This window comes from Semicossyphus pulcher, unplaced genomic scaffold (genome assembly GCF_022749685.1).
Source record: "Semicossyphus pulcher isolate SPU_LCO1_2020_fin unplaced genomic scaffold, fSemPul1.0.p SCAF_18, whole genome shotgun sequence".
Lineage (NCBI taxonomy): Eukaryota > Metazoa > Chordata > Actinopteri > Labriformes > Labridae > Semicossyphus > Semicossyphus pulcher.
In genome coordinates this window covers 19,114,418-19,135,052 of record NW_027211691.1, presented here as the reverse complement: position 1 = coordinate 19,135,052, position 20,635 = coordinate 19,114,418, and the positions used below count along the sequence as shown (strand labels likewise).

Genomic DNA, 20,635 nt, shown 5'->3' with positions numbered 1-20,635 from the left:
CATGTGCAGGACTTTTCACCCCTCTATTACCTGATTAACAAGCCGAGGAACAAAGCGAAGTCATCCCCCAGCAGCAACGGACACTTCCAATGCGTGTGTGGCAGTTGGAACGGACTGTCAATGTCGCCTCTCTTCACGGGAAATTAAGTCAACGGTCACGACCAGTTCATGACCTTCAAAATAACAGCACTTCAAAGCAAAAATGCCGTTTTCACCAAGAGAAATCCTTGTGAGGCTTACAATTACACACAGAATCTGGCTTATTTACTCACCGGTGCCTGGTACTCACCTCAAACTCTCTCTGAATGACTTGCTGAACCGGCGTCAAATCACCAAACTAAAAACATTTTCACTTCCGGTGGAAGATTCAAATTAAATCGCCTTCCTGATAAGCATTGGAAATGCCCGAATTTACGATGTAAATTCACAATGCTGTATTAAAGGATGTGCTCACTGAATATAGAACATGTCAAAATATCACATTTAATCATGACACAAATATGAATTCCTCTAAGACGCAATATTGTGCTTTTATTATGAAGTCAACATTAATCTAATTCCGGTTTTACGATTTATTTATTGGCAGCTTGTTGCCATTTTCTCCAGACGGAAATTGTTGCGCCTGCGTGAATGATGAAACATATTTCTGAAGAAGGCTGAGGGAGGGCGTCTTTCCGTTATGATGCTCGTCATAACCTCCAACCACATACACAGGAATACCTTTAATATCAATTAACCGTATCTGTATGATATGATTTACCATAAATTGATTTGCAGAAAGAGGTATATATCCTTTGTTTAACGTAGTAAAAACTAATTGAAATAAAGAATATCTTTTTCAAAAGAGACTTGGTCAAAAGAACTTCATAAAAATTTAATTAAAGAAAATAAAATGGACTACACAAAGGAGCTCATCGGCTTAGGCTACCCTGGGCCTTGATAAAATGTCATAAATTACAACCAAGTAAACTCAATACCCAGTTAGTATACCTTACATAAATATACAACATTGGTTAATTGTCATTTTGCTGTGTATTCACATTTTCTGGCAATTATTTAGCCAGATGCTAAGTTCTGTCATTCCCATCTTGACCAGCAGTACTTCCTTAACTGTCTGCTGCTCTGTCATCAGCTGACTATCACCTCCTTTGACACCTGCCTCTTATTTCTTCCAATTAGTCACCAAATATTTACTAGTCCATTAGCTCACACTCTTTGACTGCGGTCCAGCCTCAACCTCCCTGCTGATGACATCTGCTTAGTTTTTCCTGAATTTTCTCCCAACAAAGTTCATACTTGCCTTGTTGACTGCCTACCTGTTGCTAAGTAAAAATTTTTTTTTTTTTAAATATATCTGATCTGCTCTGCCAATTTGCACCACAACTTATATCAAAATTGACATACATTAATGCACATTTAGGAACCTCTACTTTCTGTCACTGTGAGGGGAGGTATAGAAATAAAGATTTAACATCCAAAGGTCCTCTGTATGAATAGATAGATTGACCTTTACTGGTGGCTTGCTGTTAATAAAGCCAGGACTTTCACTTTTGTATAATTCTTTCCATACGGTTCCATCCGTTTTTATCTCCTTATTTCCTTAAATGTTTCATTTTTAAATTTTACTAGGTCTCGATCACCTAATTTCAAAGTTATACCATTCATTTCCCTTTATGGCACAGTCTAGCGACTACTGACTAGTAGCATTTACTGATGCTTACGTGGATAAGTTTAGTCATTGCTGGTAAAACCTGAGTCAGTATGGGTTGGGGTTTTGAAATGTCAATCATTGAGTAGTACATTTTTACGCCGCTGCGTCAGTTGAAAATTTTTATGGAGAGCCAAAAGGTTCAGAATTTGTCTCAAACCAGGCATTCATTAAAACGGAGTATTAGGGCCACGTTAAAGAAAAAAAATTGAGATTACGAGAAAAAAGACGACAAAATTAAAGATGTAATTTAAGGCTATGGTTAGCCTAAATCTTATTTTAAAAGGGTAATATCAGAAGAGCAGCCAGCCGCCTGCGCTTAAATGACTAAAACCACGAGTCATTTTCAACTAAAATCACTAGCTGTTTAGTGTGCTTGCGCATTACTAGGTAGGAGGTCTCGCATGGCCTCGCAAGGTATGCTTCTAAAGCTGTATTAAGCTTCTTGTGCAATCTTGTACAAGCATACTTCACATCTTCCTCATTTTAGTGCAGGCAGCTGGCTGCTGTTCTGATATTTCCCTTCAATGTTTAGGCTAACAATAGTCTAAAATTACAACTTATTCTCATAAAATTATGATTTTATTCTCCTAATATAGCAACTTTTTTTCTCGTAATATTACGACTTTATTCTCTTATGACTTTGTTCTCATAAATTTCTGATTTCATTATTGTAATCTCTGATTTTTTTTCTTTTCTTTAATGTGGTCCTAATACTCCATCATACCAATGGCATCAGGCGTTTAATAAGCACCAACTGGCGTTTAAACACATGTGGTTAGAAATGCTGGATAACACCTATTTAAGGTCTGGTTTATTTAACACCTACCAACGTTTAAACGCTGTCGGCCGCTTATTAAACGTCTCTTGGCGTTTAAACGCATGTCGACGTTTAGAAATGAAGGGGAAATTGAGACTAATTATGACCCATTTTACTTTCCATACATCTCGGTTCTCCGCGGTGCTGATTGGCTGGTTTCTTGTTGTTATGCTGTCAATCCACAAGTCGAAGGGGGAGAGGTCAGCGTTGCTAGCAAAGCAGGTTGCACACAAGACCTGGAAGTGAACAAAGTTGCTTAGTAATTTTTGTGTCAACCTTTGATGTACCTGCATTAACGTTGAAACAACGACATGAGTTCTTCTTCCTCTCCGGTAAGCTGTCTTTAACATGCCCACAGTGGCGCACATAAACATTAGCTCTCAAGCTGCCTTAGCTTTAGCCTCGCCATCGTTCTCCCTCAGCTAGCGTTAGCCGTCATGCTAACGTTGTTTGTTGACAGCCTGCCTGACTGTACCGAAAGCATAACAACATACCTAGCGTTAGCCGTAGCCTGGCTTGTTAGCTGTTGTTTAGTTTTAATTTGCTTACTGTACTGTAGATTAATGCATGTATCGTATAAGAGGCTGACTAACTGCTAAAAACTTTGTGCACGAACATTAACTTAGAATGGGAAAGTGAAAGGTAAATGCTCGGGCAAATCAGTCGAATGTAATGAATGACAAAGGAAGAAAAATGAAAAGCTCTTCCACGTTCGAACACAGCCTATATTTATAGAAGATAGTATGGTTATATATAAAAAGTAAAGGGCAACATCCAGATATTCGCACCAACACCCATCTAAAGCTATTTTAAAGCCATCAGGACCTAACACTTTTAGAATTTATTTGATCATTTCCATGACAATAATCACGTTAACTTGCTGTTGTTTAATTGTTTTTAAAGCAGATCTAACGTAAATACTTATATTTAATTGATACAAATTTATAATAACAATAACAGCAAACGTAAAAATGTTATGGGAATGCTTTATATAATCCCAATGGAAAACATAATCAGTGTTACAGTAGAAGTATAATACAAAAAAACAGCTAAATATATAAAGATACATAAAAATAAAAGCTGAGACTAGAGCCAAAATTAAGGGCCATAATGCAATTACAGATGTAGTTGTGGCACCACTTGTTTTAATGCCCTTTCAAGCTTGTTTTATTTGCTTTGTTTGCAGACTATTGGGGAGTTATTCCTCATCCTCAGTGAGATGGGCTTCACAGAGGAACAGATCCAGGCAGCTGTGCAGGCCGGGCATTTTTCTGTGTCAGATGCAGCTGAATGGTGAGTTGTCAGTCCTATTCTTATAGATTAAATGCTGCTACACTGTCATTACAGTGTCTAAAAAGGCACTACTTTCTGTGAATTACATCTGTCCCTCTCTCATATGTTGACAGGCTCTTACAGGGTCAGTATCCACGGCACAGGTTGGTCAAGCAGTCATCACAGCCAGCTGACACAGCGTTTTCTGCTTTCAATCCGCCCAAAGAGGCAGCGAGCACTTCAGACACGCATACATCTCCTTCTGACAGCAGAGGTAAGACACCTAGCAGTGAGCAGCTGAAGAGATTGTAATATCCTGCAAAATTCGCTTCATAATGATGTCAGAGAAGCAATGAATTGTTGGATTTTACTTTAACAGCATCCCCATCATTGGTGCTGAGACCATCACAGTCATGCAACCTGTCCCCAGAACCACTACCAGTTGAGTCCCGCATCAAACAGGACAAGAGTGACTTTGAAGAGCAGCAGAGACAACGTGTCGCTCAGGAGGCCAGAGCAGAGAGAAAACAAAAGAAACAGGTCAGAAAGAGGGACGTCTGGTGCACAACAGTGCAAACTCCACCTTGTCTACATTGTCAAGTGTCTACTTTGTAATCTCAAATCTTATGTCTGTTGATCTGCCAGGAGCGTGAGTTGGTGTTAAAGCGGATAGCTGAGGATCGGAGGAGCCTGCAGGAGAAGATCCAGACCAGCGCCACCACAGAGACGTCTCCTCCCATGGCTCAGGGCCAGCAGCTTGGAGGAAAAGTTCAGACTAATGTGGACAACAACTGTGTTCTGATGGTGAAGAATTCAATTTTTGTTTTGTTTGTATGATGTTGATACAAACTACAGAGTTGCACTTGCTCAAACCGCATGTTTTCTTCTGCAGATCCGGCTGCCATCCGGTGAGTCCATGCGTGAACGCTTCCCAGCTGATGCTCCTCTGCGCAGCGTCGTGGAGCACATCAGCGGACGTCACCCCTCCCTCCCCTCCTTTTCTCTCCTCCAGGGTTTCCCACGGAAACGCTTTGGCGAGGCAGAGCTTGCTTGTTCACTGCGCTCTCTTGGCCTCACACCCAACGCCGCACTGTGTATTCAGACCACTCCTCCAGAGACACCTCAGGATGCACAGAGTCCTGCAGAACCCCCTTCAACGATACAGAATGAGCCTCCTCCGTGTGTTGAGCCCCCTCAGCCACACATCCCTGTCATAGAGGGGGGAGGAAGGCAGGACCTTGTTCCACCTCCTCCTCTACCCAACCAGCTGTGGGAGGAGGCGGTGAATTATGCAGGATTACCTGGAGCGGCTCCATCACTGTCTGGGCCGTCTCACTTCTGGGGTAAGTTAAAACTATAAGCAGATTAACTGTTGCACCTCGCACACATAATATTATTTATCACAGCTTGTTTTTGTGTTTAGTTGAATGAGTTTATCAGGCTATACAAATTATTCATTGTGGTACAGTGGGGGCCACTGCCGGTTGTGGAAGTATTTGCCAGACTCTCAATTCCAATTCAAAATGTATCCTTAAAGCCCCCCTCCAGTGAAACATCTCCATGTGGTGTTTTTCATGTGCTACAAGACATATCAGGGACAACATCAGCAGTCCTCTCCATGGCTGGGCCTGTCTGCTTTAAAACTGCAGTGTACCAAGGACAGGCTGAACAACACGTTTTCAGATTGGCAGGTTTGACATGTCAAAAACCTAAGGAGCCAATCCCGTTAATGGACGGGGTGACGCTATGCATATCGTTATGTGCAACCTATGGCAACCACTTTGGCGATGTGCGAGCCAGCTGTAACCGTCATCGTAATTTTTGCGACTACTAATTACTACATTTCAAGCTAGCTAAGTTTCAATAAGTTGCCGCTAAATGATGGAAAAGGTGTGTTTTGTTTTCGCGACGGAGGGGGCGGTTGGAAATGTGCATAGTGGGCGGGGCCTATGCAGATTCATGGAGTTTTAATGAGGGAGAAGGAGGAGATGCCTTGGGAGGATTTTTACAAGGTAATTAACGTATTTTGCAGAAAAAAACATATCAGACACAATTTATTATTTCAAGCGGAGCATTTTATATGTCTTAAAACATGACTGGAGCTGGTCTTTAAATAATTTCTTAAATATCACTCAACATGGGAACATGGGAGTCTCTTAAATGATGTTAGAATGCTTCTGGTTAATGTATGACCATTAGTTTTAACTACCTAAATCGTTCTTGGTAAATAATTCCTCTTTCTGCTTCAGAAACTATGATACTGTTGCTTTTAGCATGAAGAAGAAGCCAATCAGAATGGTTGCAAATCAACATGCTTTGTTGTTGCAGTTAGGGAAAAAACACGACAGCATACTTTCTGAATTCATCCAAAATTAACCACAAATTGAAAACATGTACCACCATGAAAGTGCCATTTTCTTTTCAAGTGATTTGCTGAAATGCTTACTGGTTGTCGTTGTTAGCTTCTCTACTTTAAATGTTATGTACACAGGCTGTTACCTTTTGTACAAAAAAAGGATCAGCAGGATTTAACCACTGTTTTAAATAACAGCTGTTTTGTACTAAAGTGACACTCCTGCTGTTCAACAGGGCGAGGCCAGAGGTTGGTTGCTGGCGAAGCCGAGGACCCGGCTGGCATCGAGGTTGATGAGGAACAGGAGGGAGAGGACGAACCTCCTTACATGCTTAACGGTACTGCTCCTCGTGTCTGAGGTTGTAGAGGACACCTAGTCCCTTCTTTGACCTACATTTAGCCTGCCCTCCCCCTCCCACCCCTCCTGGCCCTGACTCCACGTGTCTCCATTTATCATCCACGTAGAACTTTTTGTCCCCCCATGCCAAAAACAGATGAGCCCGCCTATCGTTTTCAGCTGGCGAAGCAACTTTCATTCAGCTTCACACTGTTGTGTTGCATAAGTTCCGCAGTGTGCAGAACACTACACTGACTGCCCTCGTAATGACCGCTGTATGTGAGATTAGGATTAGGAAATATGTAGGTGAATGCCCCTTCCTGTCAAACATATTGCACACAGTGTCCGAACTGCTGAGCCAAACCAGCGTGAACTGAGTTTTCTTAGTACTTACCGCTGCTTGACCAATCACATTCAGCCTTTCAGAGCATGTGGGTGAGATATAGTATTCTGAATGTGTGCCAGAGCAGAAAAGAGCTGAATCACAGTTGAAGCCAGTGAAAGGAGAATCAAAGTTCAAGAGGAGAAGATGTTGATTAGAGGTTAGGGATTGAAAAAGTCAATAAGACAGTATGACTAGAAGTGTTTTTTTTAACAGGCGTGTGACCTATAATGTACACATATATATATATATATATATATATATATATATATATATATATATGTGTGTGTATGTGCTGGTCATTTTATTTCAATTGTGACTTTTTTAATCTTCACAGGAATGCCGAGGCTGCCTTTCTTTCCAGAGAACAGGTTCCGAGGAGAGTTCGAGCCCAGGCACCACTGGCCAGAGCAAGGCAATCGACTCAGGTGGGTGTAGAGACTGAACTGTAATATAATTAAAGACCTATAATTCATGTTAATACAACTTTATATGAATTACAGTCGCAAAATTTTAAAGTTAAAAGTCTTTAAAGTGAAGGTCGAAACGTTTTCTCTATGGCTTATAGTCATGTCCTTTTGTGTTTTAATCCGGGCTGAGAACTACAAATCAATTAGTTAATTAAGAGATTATTAATCGGCAACTTCTTTGATTCTTTTTTCAAACAAAAATGACAATATTCCCTTGTCTCAGCTTTGAAATGTGAGGGTTTGATACTCTAGATGCATCTCGAGCTCTGGGAGACAACTAATTGAGAAAATTCCTGAAGGGAATCATAATTTACAGCCCTTATGGTGTTGTGATGCTGATGAATTTGATATAAATCTATGCCAACAGTGATCTGCTTCATTTATGTAACGTGCATTCAACCATTTAAACAGGATAGGTTGGCTAATCACAAAGGTATAATAAGTAGGATTTTTCTAGAAAAATAAAATATAGACTTTTACAAATACAATATTATAATATAGATCATCACTTATGGGCCTCTATACATGTGTGTTGGTGAGTGTGTGTGTGCAGACCCTTGTGAGACTCTTCCCTCTGCATCTATTCTGCTTTGCACAGGACGTTTTCAGGGTTTGCCTTCTTTCTGTTGGACAGGTAGGCGGTTAGCATGCTAGCGCAAAGGTAACCGTGATGCTGTCGGTATTAGCTCGGCGGGGTGGGCGTGTTCTCGCACAGGAGAGTGAAAGTGAGCTTCTGGTGACGAAGAGCCGAGGAGGACGGGCCCAGCTTGAATGTGTTGTTGACAAAATGCAAGGAAAAATCCTACTTAATATACCTTTAAATGTATCTAACAGCGACGCCTTGATAGATGGTGTGAGTCATAATTAGACAGGTAGAGAATTGTTTCATTAATTCCTGTGATCCGATATCTCTCTCTAGTTGACTCTTTGATAACTGAAAACAAGAAACAGTGGTGCAATGTATACAGACAAAACTTTGCCAGCACTTCAGAGAGCCTGTGGATATGTTAGCCATACATCAAAACGCTGTATGGGTGTAAAAGACAGTTACGTTGGTGTGTTTCAGGGAGGCTCCAGAAGAAGACCCAGCAGAGCCTGAGGATGCAGGAGGTCGGGTGGCACCTGGTGCTGCAGGTCTGGCTGCAGTTGAGCGTCTTCAGAGAGCTGCGCAGCAAGAAGACCCCCGTGCATCGCAGGGACAACCATCACCCCCTAAAAGACCTTTCAGGACACCTAGTGTGCCGTCCCTATGTGCCTTGGCTACCCGCGCCACTGTCCACCTCATGACTGGTAAAGAGACGATGAATATTCAGCTCAGTATCAAAGACTGATTTGCCAGGAAATGTCTCACTGCCTTGTTTACTCACTGTTTGCTCTCAGCTCCCAGCATGCAGTACAGCAGCAGTCTGGCATGCCTCACCCCAGAGCTCGCAGAGCTTCTGCTCAACCACATGTCCCGCGAGAGGCTCCTACGTCCACGCACCCTGGAGCTCTTCTTCGGCTGCCCGTTGCAGAAGTTTGTCCTGAACTGCTACCCTTACTCCACTAATGAGCTCCTGCGGCAGTTGCGGGCATTCACAGCACTGAAGCACCTCAGTTTGGTCAACTCACCTCTCATCACAGGTTAATAATTTTAGCCCAGGATGTAGCTTCTATGATTTCTGATATTAATTTTACTGTGTTAACTGCAGAATGTTTGGTTAAAGTCTGTGCAATTTCATTTTAATCTCCAGACTCTGGGCTTTCAATCCTGTCCAGCCTGGTCAAACTCCAGTACCTCAACCTGGCCTCCTGTAGCAAACTCACCGACTCCTGCCTGCAGCAAATCACAGGTAAGGCTTTTAAACTAACTTGCAACAAGGCTCAGGCTACAACGAGAGAATAATAAGTTATGTAATGCCACTTTATAGGCATTTACAGTTACGTGCAAGAACGCCACAGCCCAACATAAGCTGCTCTGTGGTAATTACTTGTACTTATAGATGAATGGGTTTTAACTTGATTACTTTTTCCTCATGTGTCTACAAGGTTTAAAGAGCCTCTGTTACCTGTCCCTGGACCAGACCAAAGTGACAGATGCAGGGATGGTACTGTATCTCCAGTCCGCTCCGTCCTGCCTCTCTCAGCTGAGCCTGAACCAGACGGCCGTGACAGAAGCCACGCTGGTCGTTCTCTCCACCTGCGTGCCACAGCTGCGGCTCCTCAGCATCAAGCAGACAAAGGTAAAATATGCAAATCATGTGGTCATGTTAGCCCCAGCCAGTATCATTTTACTGTTTCTAAATGGGTGTTGTTCTTCCAGGTAAAGGATGTGTCAGCTTTGGCAGAGCTTTCCAACCTTCAGACTCTCAACCTGGACGGGACGGGTGTGACAGAAAGTTCTTTAGAGAACCTCGCCACCCACCCGTCCCTGTCTTCCCTCAGTTTGGCGGGAATCCCTGTCGCGGACGGCAATCAGGCCCTGCAGATCATCTCAGGTTTGTAACGAAGGCACATTCAAAAATGAGCAGACAGATTGTGTGAAACAAAAAAAACGTTTAAATTCTGTGGTTTGTTTTCCTCGCAGGTCTAAGGTTGACTCAGCTGACCCTCCCTGGACGCCACTCTGTCACAGACAGCGGGCTGTCTTTCCTCTCTAGACTGTCTCTGCTCTCAGAGCTGGACCTGACAGACTACACACAAGTCACAGACCAGGGAGTGAGCCAGCTCTCCACGATGAACAGGTCAGGCTCACACTTTGTATAACTGTTGTACTTGTGTGACAACAGCAGAGTAGCTGACAGGAGTATCGTGTGTGTGTGTACTTTGTGTAGGTTGAAGAAGTTGTCACTGAGCAACACTCAGGTGACAGACGCAGGGCTTCCCTCTCTGCGCGGTCTGCAGGAGCTGCAGGAGCTCTGCTTGGACCGGACAGCAGTCACCAGCCGAGGAGTGGCCGAACTCATCATCTGCCTGCCGCACCTCCAGGTGATTTTACCGGTGACATTTACGTCGGGATTATTTTTATAATAACCCTACATTAACCTATCGTACTTTACATTTAACACTTGTTTTATTCTACTCTTGGGATAACAATTACCCTGGACATTTATGTAATTTTACTCTATTAGTTGATAACCTTGGGTTAGCTCTCTAATTTAGTTGTTGCTGCTGGTACTGGCTCTGCAGCTCAGGCTCTGCTATTGTACAGGACTCATTAATTTAGGGTCAAATGTGAACCTGAGCATTTATCAAAACTTTCATGTGAAAAAGTGATAAGCAAGTTAAATGTGGGGCTTCAAGTGGTGTAAAAAACCTTGTCGTTATTACCTCTTACACAATTTCTGTATATAGAGGATTTTTTTAGTGCATTAATTCTTGAAAGGAAACACTTCAGCTTTAGATGTACTTTTCCAGATAGATTGATAAGTATGTAAATGGTAAATGGACTGCACATATATCGCGCTTTTCTAGTCTTCCAACCACTGAAAGCGCTTTTACACTACATGTCACATTCACCCTTTCACACACTGATGGAAAAGTGCCACTCTCCAATCAGGAACTATGCCCATTCATACCCGATGGCTACGCCTTTGGGAGCAATGTTGGGTTCATTGTGAAAAGGAACAATCCTGTAACAAATGAAGGTGTCTTAAATGATGCATATGCATGATTGTCCTGTTTTCAGGTGTTGGGGTTAGCGAGCACTCGGGTGGGAGACACAGTAGTGCGGAGAGGTCTGATCCGCTGCAATCACCTTGTGAAGCTAAATCTCAGCCGCACGCGGATCACAGACCACGGTAAGGTCACACTCGAAATCACCTCATCTCACTAATGCAGTGATGTCATTGTTTAGGAATTTCCCCTGTGGTGATTGAGGGTGGTACAACAGTTATAGCAAACAGTTTTTTTGCATATTCATTTATCCTGATTTTAAGTGCATGTAAATAAGCTAAATAAGCTTTCACGGCTGTATGTGGTGGTTGTCTTGGTGGTTTGCCATCCATTGCAGTTATAATGTCAATTTCACAGTTATTAAGGCAGCATGTATTTTTTCCTTTCTAACAATCTCTCTGCATTATTTTCCTCAGGGTTAAAGTTCCTGAAACACATGCACCTGGCTCAGGTGAATCTGGATGGAACCGGCGTGAGCCTGATGGGCATTGCGAACCTCCTCTCCTTCACCAACATCAGCAGCATCCGCGCCAGCAACACTCGCACCATTTCCCCCGATGACGTCTCCGACGAGGAGTGGGAAGCCCAGTGAGTGTCGATACCTTCGGTCTGTCCACATTCACTGTACCCTGAGCGCACCTCGGACCACTGCGGTCCCCTTTTAGCCCCTGAAACATGCTGCTGCCGCCAGGATACTGACAAACAGCATAACTGAAACACTCCTCCTACTTGCACTTGTTTCAACTGCAGCTAGTGCCACTAATCTGTCAATCACGCACGCTATCAAGTTGAAACCTTAAACGGGAGCCTTAAAAACAAGGCTATTTCCAACGTTTACGTATATATAATCAATCTGTACTTGCATACACTGCAGCCCTTTGTCTTGGGAGAACTCCAACTGAGAAACTCCACATACAGCTTTAAAGCTTTACCTGCAGCCTTATAGGTTGGAGCTACCTGCGTTCCTTCCATTTTGGCTGGACATAATAAACGATGGAGGTGTATCTTATATCACAGCATGTATAATCAGACTAACGGACTGCTATGTGTAGAAATTTAATCAAAACTTCAATAAGTCATTTCAGCCAAACATTTTTGAAGGATATGAAGACAAATGTCTTCCATGTTGCTCCATCTTAACTAACATTGAATGTTGGGCTGTATTCATGTAATGTTGGATTTAGTAGACTAATTTATGTTCACCTCAACCTCCTGATGATTATCGGAAATAGTTAGCTTCAATATTTGTCACTAGTAATAGTCATTTTTGTACAAGGAGCACCCACTCCTGCAGATGATGTCAGCTGCCAGAGATGACACGGATTTTTACTTTCACTTTTAGTACGGTAACGTCTGCTGAGGGCTCAAGAGATGTCCGTTTGTTTGATTGGCTGTAAATCCATAAAAATGAATGCTCATCTTGCCGCCATGACAAAAATAATTTGCTCAATTTCCTGATTTAACGACAATATCTTGTTGTAGTTCCTGCGACGTGTCTAAATCCGTTTCTTGTTTTGTGGAGGTGTCATGTTATAACACACCAATTTGTCAAAATGAGAAGTGTTTCTCAGGGAGGTAATTATGTAGATTGAGAGTAACAGAAAACTGGAAAGATTTGCTATAAAATACTAAATGTTTGTCTTGAGAGCAGGAAAAATGTTATGTAGTAATGTGGAAAATGTAACCGTAGTATTTTGTTGAAATGGGGAAGCTGGACAAATATTTAAAGTCATGGTGGCAAAAAGAATTGTCAATACTTCTGTATTATGTTGATGCCATTCTATTTTGACATGAACACAGCTTTACTATAATGAAGATTTAGAACTTGTGATGCCACCTGTATGGATGTTAACAAACCACAAATCACCTAAAAATGGAGATGCGTTGGATTCAGTAATTATAAATGGCTGTCATTACCTTCTATTGTTAGGTTTAGTTATGCCAAGAAATTCCAGTGTTTTGGTCCGGCTTCATTTCAGTTACATAGAGGGCTGGATGAGCAGCATACAGAGTGTTGTGTTTTGGCTATAGTGTGAGGTAGGAGCTATGCAGCCAGGAGGCTCTTCAGCCAGAATCCAAAGTACCTTCTTTAATCACTTCAAGTTTTGTCCTCTTGTTTACAGAGATGTAAAATAGTTTATTTTCCCTAACAGCTTTTGATTTTTGGAAACACTGTATTCATTAAGGTTAAATTGAATAATAAAGTCTTGTAAATCTACCCATGCTGTTTTTATGTTCTGTTTATTCAGACAAACCTTTATTGCATTACATTGTTAAATAAGGCAGAACCGCTCTTTTACACAGGAAATAAAGTCAACTTTTAAATATCATAAAATATGACCTAAAAGCTGCTGCATACATGTTGGGATAAAACAGAACATTTGGAAAAATAAAACTTTTCTATGAAGACAGCACAATGGAATGCATTCCAAAATGCACTGAGATGCTTCAGGTGAATCAGCCAATCAGAGTGCAGCCTGAGGTGAAGGGAGAGGGTGGGGTCTGGGTCGGGTTCAGCACGGTGCGGCACTGTCAAACCGAGATGGAAATACAGTACAACATGTACAAGAGACGAGTCCAATAAGATGCATAAGAGATTGTTTCAGTTCTACTTCGGGAAATTTCCTGCAACGCAAATCCTGCAGGACAAATCCATGATGCAAGATAAAGGAGTGGCTCAGAGTGTGATCATGTTACTTTAGATGTCATGCGCTTGCTTTTCGATCTTTGATTTCAAGTGCTCCTTGTATGCCAGGATGTCCCTATTCCACTTGGTGATGGTTTGACTTTCACACACCCAGATCTCCTGAGCCACCTGGAGAAGAAGACAACATTATAATAGTGCTACAACTGAATGAGTAAAATCCTGATGTTACCGATGTCATGTCCTACACACTGTTAATAGAATGTTGAATATATACCTGTTGAATTAGCCTGAAGTCGTGGCTAACTAGCATCATGCCACCGTCAAACTCGTTGACGGCGTCTGCCAATGCGTCGATGGTCTCGATATCCAAGTGATTGGTGGGCTCGTCAAGGAACAACATGTGAGGGTTCTGCCAGGCCAGCCAGGCAAAACACACCCGGCACTTCTGACCATCTGACAAGTTCCTGATCGGGCTGACCTGGAAGAGGTTTAAGATGTAAATTTAAAGACAGTTGAAAAATGTAGTGTTTCCCCTTTCTGCATCATTAGAAGGCAGGACCTCATTCCTACCTGCTGTTTTCCCGTCAGCCCGTAGCGACCGATGATCTTCCTCATCTCCTCTTTTTCTTTGATCTCAGGGAAACACTTCATCATGTACTCCAGAGGAGACAGGTCCAGCTCCAGTTGTTCTGTCAGATGCTATTTAACATGAGCAGATACACAGGAGTCAATTAATTTCTTAGTAATTATACTTCTTTTAATAGAACTCTTAATACATGCACTTGTATAGAGATGCTGTCCTCAGGCTCAGCGCTTTACCTGGTGGTATCTGCCAATCTTGACGTGAGAATGTTTGCGGATCATGCCGTCGGTAGGTAGGAGCTACGAAGAAAGCGAAGAACTTTAATAATCTGAAGATGACTGCTGGTTGTTGTGGAATAATGTGGAAATATACTGTACCTACCTCTCCCATCAGCAGCTTCAGCAGCGTGGACTTCCCTGCTCCATTGGGCCCCACCAGAGCGACTCGTGTATCCAAGTCGATACCAAACTCCAGGTCTTTGTATATGTGCGGCTATAAAACACATGAACAGATGACACTGAGAAATGCATCTTCATTAGAGCAAATAAAGCCGTCCATGCTGTAATATTAACTATACTCACTGTGTTGTCACTGTACTTGAAGCTCACATTCTGAACCATGATAACAGGAGGAGGAATCTTCCCACAGGGAGGAAAATAAAATGACAGAGTCTGTGGGAGACAAAGAAGGTATAAGTAAATCACATTAGTATTAAGCAGCCACGATTTCTGAAATTTCTCTTTGGGTCAAATGCATGGACTGTAGATAAGTGGATGTAGCCACCTTCACATCACTAATGGGTTTGATGATTACCGTATTAACCCTAAAATTATCATCTTGGTATTTTTGCAGCCAGAAATGACCACATTTAGACAAAAGGGTGGATAAATATTTCTAAGCCTGTACCTGGTAAAAAGGTCACTACAACTTGTCAATCATGGGTAGCCAACCCTACAACAGAGCCTGCTGTTTTGTTCATTACACTGTGAACAGCCCCATAACTTACAAAATGAATTGAAGAAGACTTAAAACAAGCAACTGGGACAATTAATGTAACGAGAAGTGGGGTAATTTTCAAATCTGTTTCCATAAAACTGGGCTTATTTTTCAGCCGGGGGTGTTGCCCACTTTAGTAACTGCTTCACTTTTAAAACCAGGGAGGGGGTGAAGTCCACTTCTCTTATAGTCTATGGTTAAATGTCAGGAAAGTGCCAAACTGTGCAGCCACTATTTAAAGTAAGTTACCCACAACATTACAGTACCTTGTCATTCACAACTTTTTCAGTCAAGCCCGATGCCACCATCTTCTGCAGCGTCTTCTCTTTGCTCTGTGCCTGTCGTGCAAGCTTTGCAGAGCCGTGACCAAACCTGGCTATGTAATTCTAGAGGAGAGAAGGATGTAAAAATGACCATGAGAAAAGGAGTTCATCTGGTAAGTGACACTCACAATAATTAAAACGTGTTTAAAACAAAAGCCTTTGAATACTGAATTACTTTTATTTCCCCCAGGTAATTCTTGAGTGAACCTTTATTTAAAAATTGCTTACATTTGCCTTAAAGTGCTGAACAATCTGTACAGCAGACCCCTTTATAATAAGACATGACTTATTGCCCCGAGATGTTTTTCACAGACTCCTAGACAGACTTCTTTGAAAAGAGGCCTCCTCTGAAATATCCGGCGTGTGCAGTGACCACATTTCACCACATGGTGTCTCTCATTTACCTTCATGTGTGCTATCTGGTCCTGTTCCCAGTTGAAGCGCTTCATCTGGTTCTCTTCCAGCTCTTCTCTAGTCTTCACATACTGGTCGTAGTTACCCTGAATAGCAAAAATAGATTTGCACAGTCATCCAACAGGGTGGCATACAGACACATAATAAGGAACAGCCCTCCCCTAGTTTCCTTATTTAGCGTTGAGAGATTACATATAGCAGAGGCCATTTTGAGGGATGCTTTGCTTTTAAGGAACCTGCAGGGGTTTTAGCCAAGTGTTCTCACCGTGTAGTATTTCAGTTTTCTCTGATGCAGATGGATGATGTTGGTGCACACGCCGTTGAGGAAGTCTTGAGAGTGTGAGATGAGCACGAGGATTCGCTTGAACCTGACAATGACAAGCAGGATTAGCAAAACATGTCAATTGATTGGTTTCATTTAAGTGACAAAAGGGGGGTGTCAACTTACGACTTGAGCTCCTCCTCCAGCCACACACAAGCATCAAGATCCAAGTGGTTGGTGGGCTCATCCAGCAACAGCATGAAGGGCTTGATGAACAGGGCTCTGGACAAATATAGGAAAAGCACAAAATTGTTATTTACATATAACGACTGAGACTTTTCTGTACATGTGAACAACCCTGATATTTTCATACCCTCACATCCTGCTTTTCTGAAACTGATGATCAGTTTTACATTATAGTTAAGGAAATTTTCCAGATGTAAACCACTCTCCCATGGGTGTTGACTGTTATGCATGTGTACAATCTTCATAGTAGCTGTATTTGAAAGCATTATTTTACAAATCGAACAAAGCAAATTAGAGATTGAGCACTTTGTCCTTACCTGGCCAGAGCAACGCGCATCCTCCATCCTCCACTGAAGTCCTTCAGTTTCTTTTGCTGCATAGCAGCGGTGAAACCCAAACCGTGGAGTATCCGAGAGGCTCGCACCTCTGCCTTGTCTGCATCCAGCTCCTCCAGACGCTCATACAGCTCCATGAGCTTCTCACACTCAGCTATGCAGAAGAAGATTAGAGAAAAGGCATTTACTTCAACTATGCGAGAGACATTTTCTTGTCTTTACTGCAAGGCTGTTGACAAGTCAGCTACACTCAAAACTAGGGGGTTTAATTTAGCATTATACTTGTTGTCTATCAACTGTTTTGTCTCCAAGAATAAGATTCTCCACTTCAGTTATTCAATGGTACATCTCATGTTACTCACAGTCCTCTGCGGCAAGTCGCTCTGCCTCCTTCTCCAGCATAATTCTCTGTTCATCCACCTCCATGACGCACTGCAGAGATGTTTTCTCGCTGGGGGCCATCTCACGGGTCAAGTGGTAAATGTCGATGTGCTCCGGAATGGGAATTTCACGATGACCGATGGCAGACAACAGCATGGATTTTCCTGGCAGATGGAAGTAGATATGAAAATTATTTCTTTGCTGTTTTGTTTGTTAAAGTCTATAACATTCATCTAAGCTCTACTCTGGGTACATGCTGGGAATGAGTAAATAATGTTTCAATGTTTTGAAATTGGTTTTAAAGGAAATTAATAGTGTACATAGTCTGTAGGTAAGCTTTTAGGATGTCCAAGTTCCCAAGTTGCACAAAGGAAAAGTTGTTTAGATACTAGATGTACAAGCCACTGACTACTTATGTGCCAGGAGAAATGTTTTACCTGTGCCGTTGAGGCCAATGAGCCCATAGCGTCTGCCTGAGTTGAGCTCCAGGCTGGTGTCTGCTAGAAGCTCTTGGCCATGGAAGGTGAGCGACAGACTGCTAATGTGGACATCAGTGCTGTTGGGGTGTGATGCCAGAACACCGGTCACTGCACGTGCCTCGGTCTTCGCCAGTTCAAATTCATCGAGCTCTTTTGTCAAACTGGCAATACCTGAAAGAAGAAAAATCCTGTTGACTACTTTTCTCTAATTTCAAGAATGGCATGTTCAAGTGTAGTATAGTGACAAGTTAAATAAACTAATCATTTGTATAAGAGCTATGAGAGCTACAGTAGGGGTGGGACAAAATATTGATATCGCAATGTGATACAATTATAGTATTGCTGGTGCCAGATAGATATTTTAATTTAAAATTATTCTGCACTTTAAACAGATGTCCTTGCCAATTTTAGTCAACGCATCAATTTTTAAAATCTCAATTTGTGTCAAAATCTGTGAAACTGACACTCAATTGCAGCGTATAATACATTCATTCTGCGCTTCACCTTTTTATGGGCATTTTGTATTCTTCAATTAATCAGAAATTGTGATGTACCATTATATGATTGTCTTGCAATATATCAATCATCGCAGAATCGCTGCCATGTATCATATCGTGATTGACCCTGCGATCCCCCCCCTATCACACAGGCCTAGTAAATCACAACCAAGTTTATAAAATTAAGACAAACATCAGTCCGCCTCTTACCATTGCTTTCTGCTCCATTAAGCTGGGTCTCTGGTTGTTCACCATCCTCAACATCGTCAGTTTTCTTGGTACGCTGACGAGCTTTAGCAGCCTCCTTCTTCTTAGCTGCCTTCTTCTTAGCTAAATCGGATGGCATGGTTGTTCAAGGCTATTTAAAAAGCAGGAATAAAACCAAACAAACAATAGATGAACAATCATATTTTGTAAGACTCCATGTTATACCATGTCAGGAAAGATATCACCAAACCAACATTCTCATTTGGTACATGACTTCACATCACTTTGGATGGCCTTCGTTTTACCAGTTAAACATGATTAAAGTATGAATTTTGGTATAGCGGCTAATGTAATGGCTTGTAGACTAGGGCGTTAGGAGCCGATTACGCTGGGTCAAAATAAGCCGGTAGCTGAACTCAGAGTGTAACTTCAAGGTACAGCTGGCTTGGAATAAGGACTCACGTTTATAGATGAAGGCCTAACATGGTCAACGGGTCGGCCTGAAGAGCGGTGATGACTATGGTAATGCTAACCAAGAACCGCAATTTGGTTTTTCCCAGTCCCACCTGCTTGCACGTTGGGCTCAACACCAGAAAGCCTGTTAGCTCAGATGATGCTAACAGTAGCGGATGCCGCTCATACTAACGGCAAATTTGTCACTTAACAGTGAATTACCTGAAGAACAGTTGCGTCACCCAATTAAGACACAGGGTCAACTATAGTAAGAACATCATATCAATTATGATAAAGTTGCCGTTGACTGCGAGCGCTGTCAAGCTAAGCTAACAACGGAAGCTAACTAATTACGACTGACAGGCCTATGCCGCTAAGCTAATGCTAACTTAACGCAAGGCCCAACTTGGTTTGACAACGTCTAAAAGCGGCTGATTTGACCGTTAGTGAGTGTTTTTCAGGCCTAAATTTACTTTAACAGAACTCTGTCTTGGTTGTCCATTAGTGCCACAGCTGTCAAACACTGTAAATGTCGCTCTTACCTTGATAGCGTATTATTGGTTTCAGGAGCACACCGACGTCTCGTGTCCACTTTTCGCCGGGTGGATGTAGCCGCTCACCAAACCGCCAGACTGACCATATATGGTCAAAAAGGGCGGTGAGAATAAATGTACCCTCCCCTTCTCGTGGGACTGCAGCATTGATGCATTCATGTGCTCCTAGGACGGTCCAATTTCCTGGCTTTAGATGTTGTTCTTCCGACTCTGTTGTGTTCACGAGCTTTAAGTCGTCATATGGATACAACGTGGACGCTACAAATAAAATGTTTTTTTGTTTTATTTGTCACAATTCTCTATATCACTCTACGTGAACAGCAACCAATTGTTAGAATACGTTTTATACATTTAAAAATGTGCCAAATTGATCGGAAATACGTAAATTATTCAAAATGTTTGACCACAAAGGCAACGTTTCTGTCATTATTCTGCGTAATATGTCGTCAAGTCTGTGAACTCGGCTAGTTGAGTTCCAACATCCCTCCAATTTCGAGATGTTGTTACGTCTTTAGAAGGTCTTCAAGTGAACTTTCAAAATTGGAAACTAATTGTCCGATTATTCCGACAGCACGTAAATGCAGGGTAAAATGTTCCATTACTGCTTAATTAATAGCAGATTTAATCTGTAACACTGTAATTATTGTAACACAATAATTACACTGTAAAATCGTGTAATTATTGGCTTGGACTAAGTAGACAGCAGCTAAATTAATCAAAGCTAACAATAAAATGGTTGAGTTGTAACCATATTTATATGTTTCTATATGTATCTTCTTTACAATAATAATAAAACCTTAACATCTTGACACATGCCTGAACTAACCGTTAATATAAACATGTTCTGATTTTATGCTTATGGCAGATTGCAATAGTATGTGTCTGCAGAGCCCCCTGGGACCACATATCCAGGACCCTTGTGTTTTTGCGACAGAGCCACCTATTGGACGAATGTAAAACAGCAACTAAGGTAGGGTTCTACTGAAATACCACTTTTTGGTCATACAACTTTATAGCTTCATTACACCCAAATACAAATTCTAAGCATTTAAGGTCTATTATATTAAAATTGTTATTTCTAACAACAGTTTTCAAGATTTATTACACCAAAATACTAAATTTTAAGAGGTTTTAAGTTTAATTACACCAAAATACTAATTCTATAAATAGTTTAAAGGTCTATTCCACCCAAATTCTAATTATATAAAACATTTAAAAGGTGCATTACACCCTAATTCTAATTATATAAAACGTACGTAAAA

The 20,635-nt window shown here is 41.7% G+C and overlaps 2 protein-coding genes across 2 annotated transcripts; one reads left to right on the top strand and one right to left on the bottom strand.

The window, feature by feature from the left end:
- Nucleotides 1-2,767: 2,767 nt before the first annotated feature.
- Nucleotides 2,768-13,202, top strand: LOC138595953 (uncharacterized). Its single transcript, XM_069667497.1, has 17 exons — nt 2,768-2,860; nt 3,715-3,821; nt 3,935-4,074; nt 4,180-4,340; nt 4,446-4,604; nt 4,693-5,143; nt 6,390-6,491; nt 7,210-7,300; nt 8,409-8,632; nt 8,723-8,965; nt 9,076-9,174; nt 9,371-9,564; nt 9,645-9,819; nt 9,909-10,065; nt 10,156-10,309; nt 11,010-11,121; nt 11,413-13,202. The coding sequence occupies exons 1-17, from the start codon at nt 2,840-2,842 to the stop codon at nt 11,586-11,588; spliced, it is 2,766 nt and encodes a 921-aa protein (XP_069523598.1). The 5' UTR covers nt 2,768-2,839; the 3' UTR covers nt 11,589-13,202.
- Nucleotides 13,203-13,220: 18 nt separating this feature from the next.
- On the bottom strand, nt 13,221-19,435 carry abcf2b (ATP-binding cassette, sub-family F (GCN20), member 2b). The gene is made up of 15 exons (XM_069667498.1): nt 19,362-19,435; nt 18,370-18,517; nt 17,621-17,833; nt 17,165-17,347; nt 16,785-16,956; nt 16,408-16,503; nt 16,225-16,327; nt 15,950-16,045; nt 15,489-15,608; nt 14,808-14,897; nt 14,608-14,718; nt 14,463-14,525; nt 14,214-14,342; nt 13,918-14,121; nt 13,221-13,811 (listed from the first exon to the last, which is right to left on the bottom strand). Exons 2-15 carry the CDS (start codon nt 18,503-18,505, stop codon nt 13,695-13,697), a joined length of 1,833 nt encoding a protein of 610 aa, XP_069523599.1. The 5' UTR covers nt 18,506-18,517; nt 19,362-19,435; the 3' UTR covers nt 13,221-13,694.
- Nucleotides 19,436-20,635: the final 1,200 nt, after the last annotated feature.

Excerpts from the sequence above, each read along its gene's own strand:
- LOC138595953 (XM_069667497.1), top strand. The coding sequence starts at position 2,840 with ATGAGTTCTTCTTCCTCTCCG. Across the intron at positions 3,822-3,934 it reads GTGTCAGATGCAGCTGAATG|GCTCTTACAGGGTCAGTATC; the intron begins GTGAGTTGTCAG and ends ATATGTTGACAG. Across the intron at positions 7,301-8,408 it reads GAGCAAGGCAATCGACTCAG|GGAGGCTCCAGAAGAAGACC; the intron begins GTGGGTGTAGAG and ends GGTGTGTTTCAG.
- abcf2b (XM_069667498.1), bottom strand. The coding sequence starts at position 18,505 with ATGCCATCCGATTTAGCTAAGAAGAAGGCAGCTAAGAAGAAGGAGGCT. Across the intron at positions 14,526-14,607 it reads TGAAGCTGCTGATGGGAGAG|CTCCTACCTACCGACGGCAT; the intron begins GTAGGTACAGTA and ends CTTTCTTCGTAG. Across the intron at positions 13,812-13,917 it reads ACTTCAGGCTAATTCAACAG|GTGGCTCAGGAGATCTGGGT; the intron begins GTATATATTCAA and ends CTTCTTCTCCAG.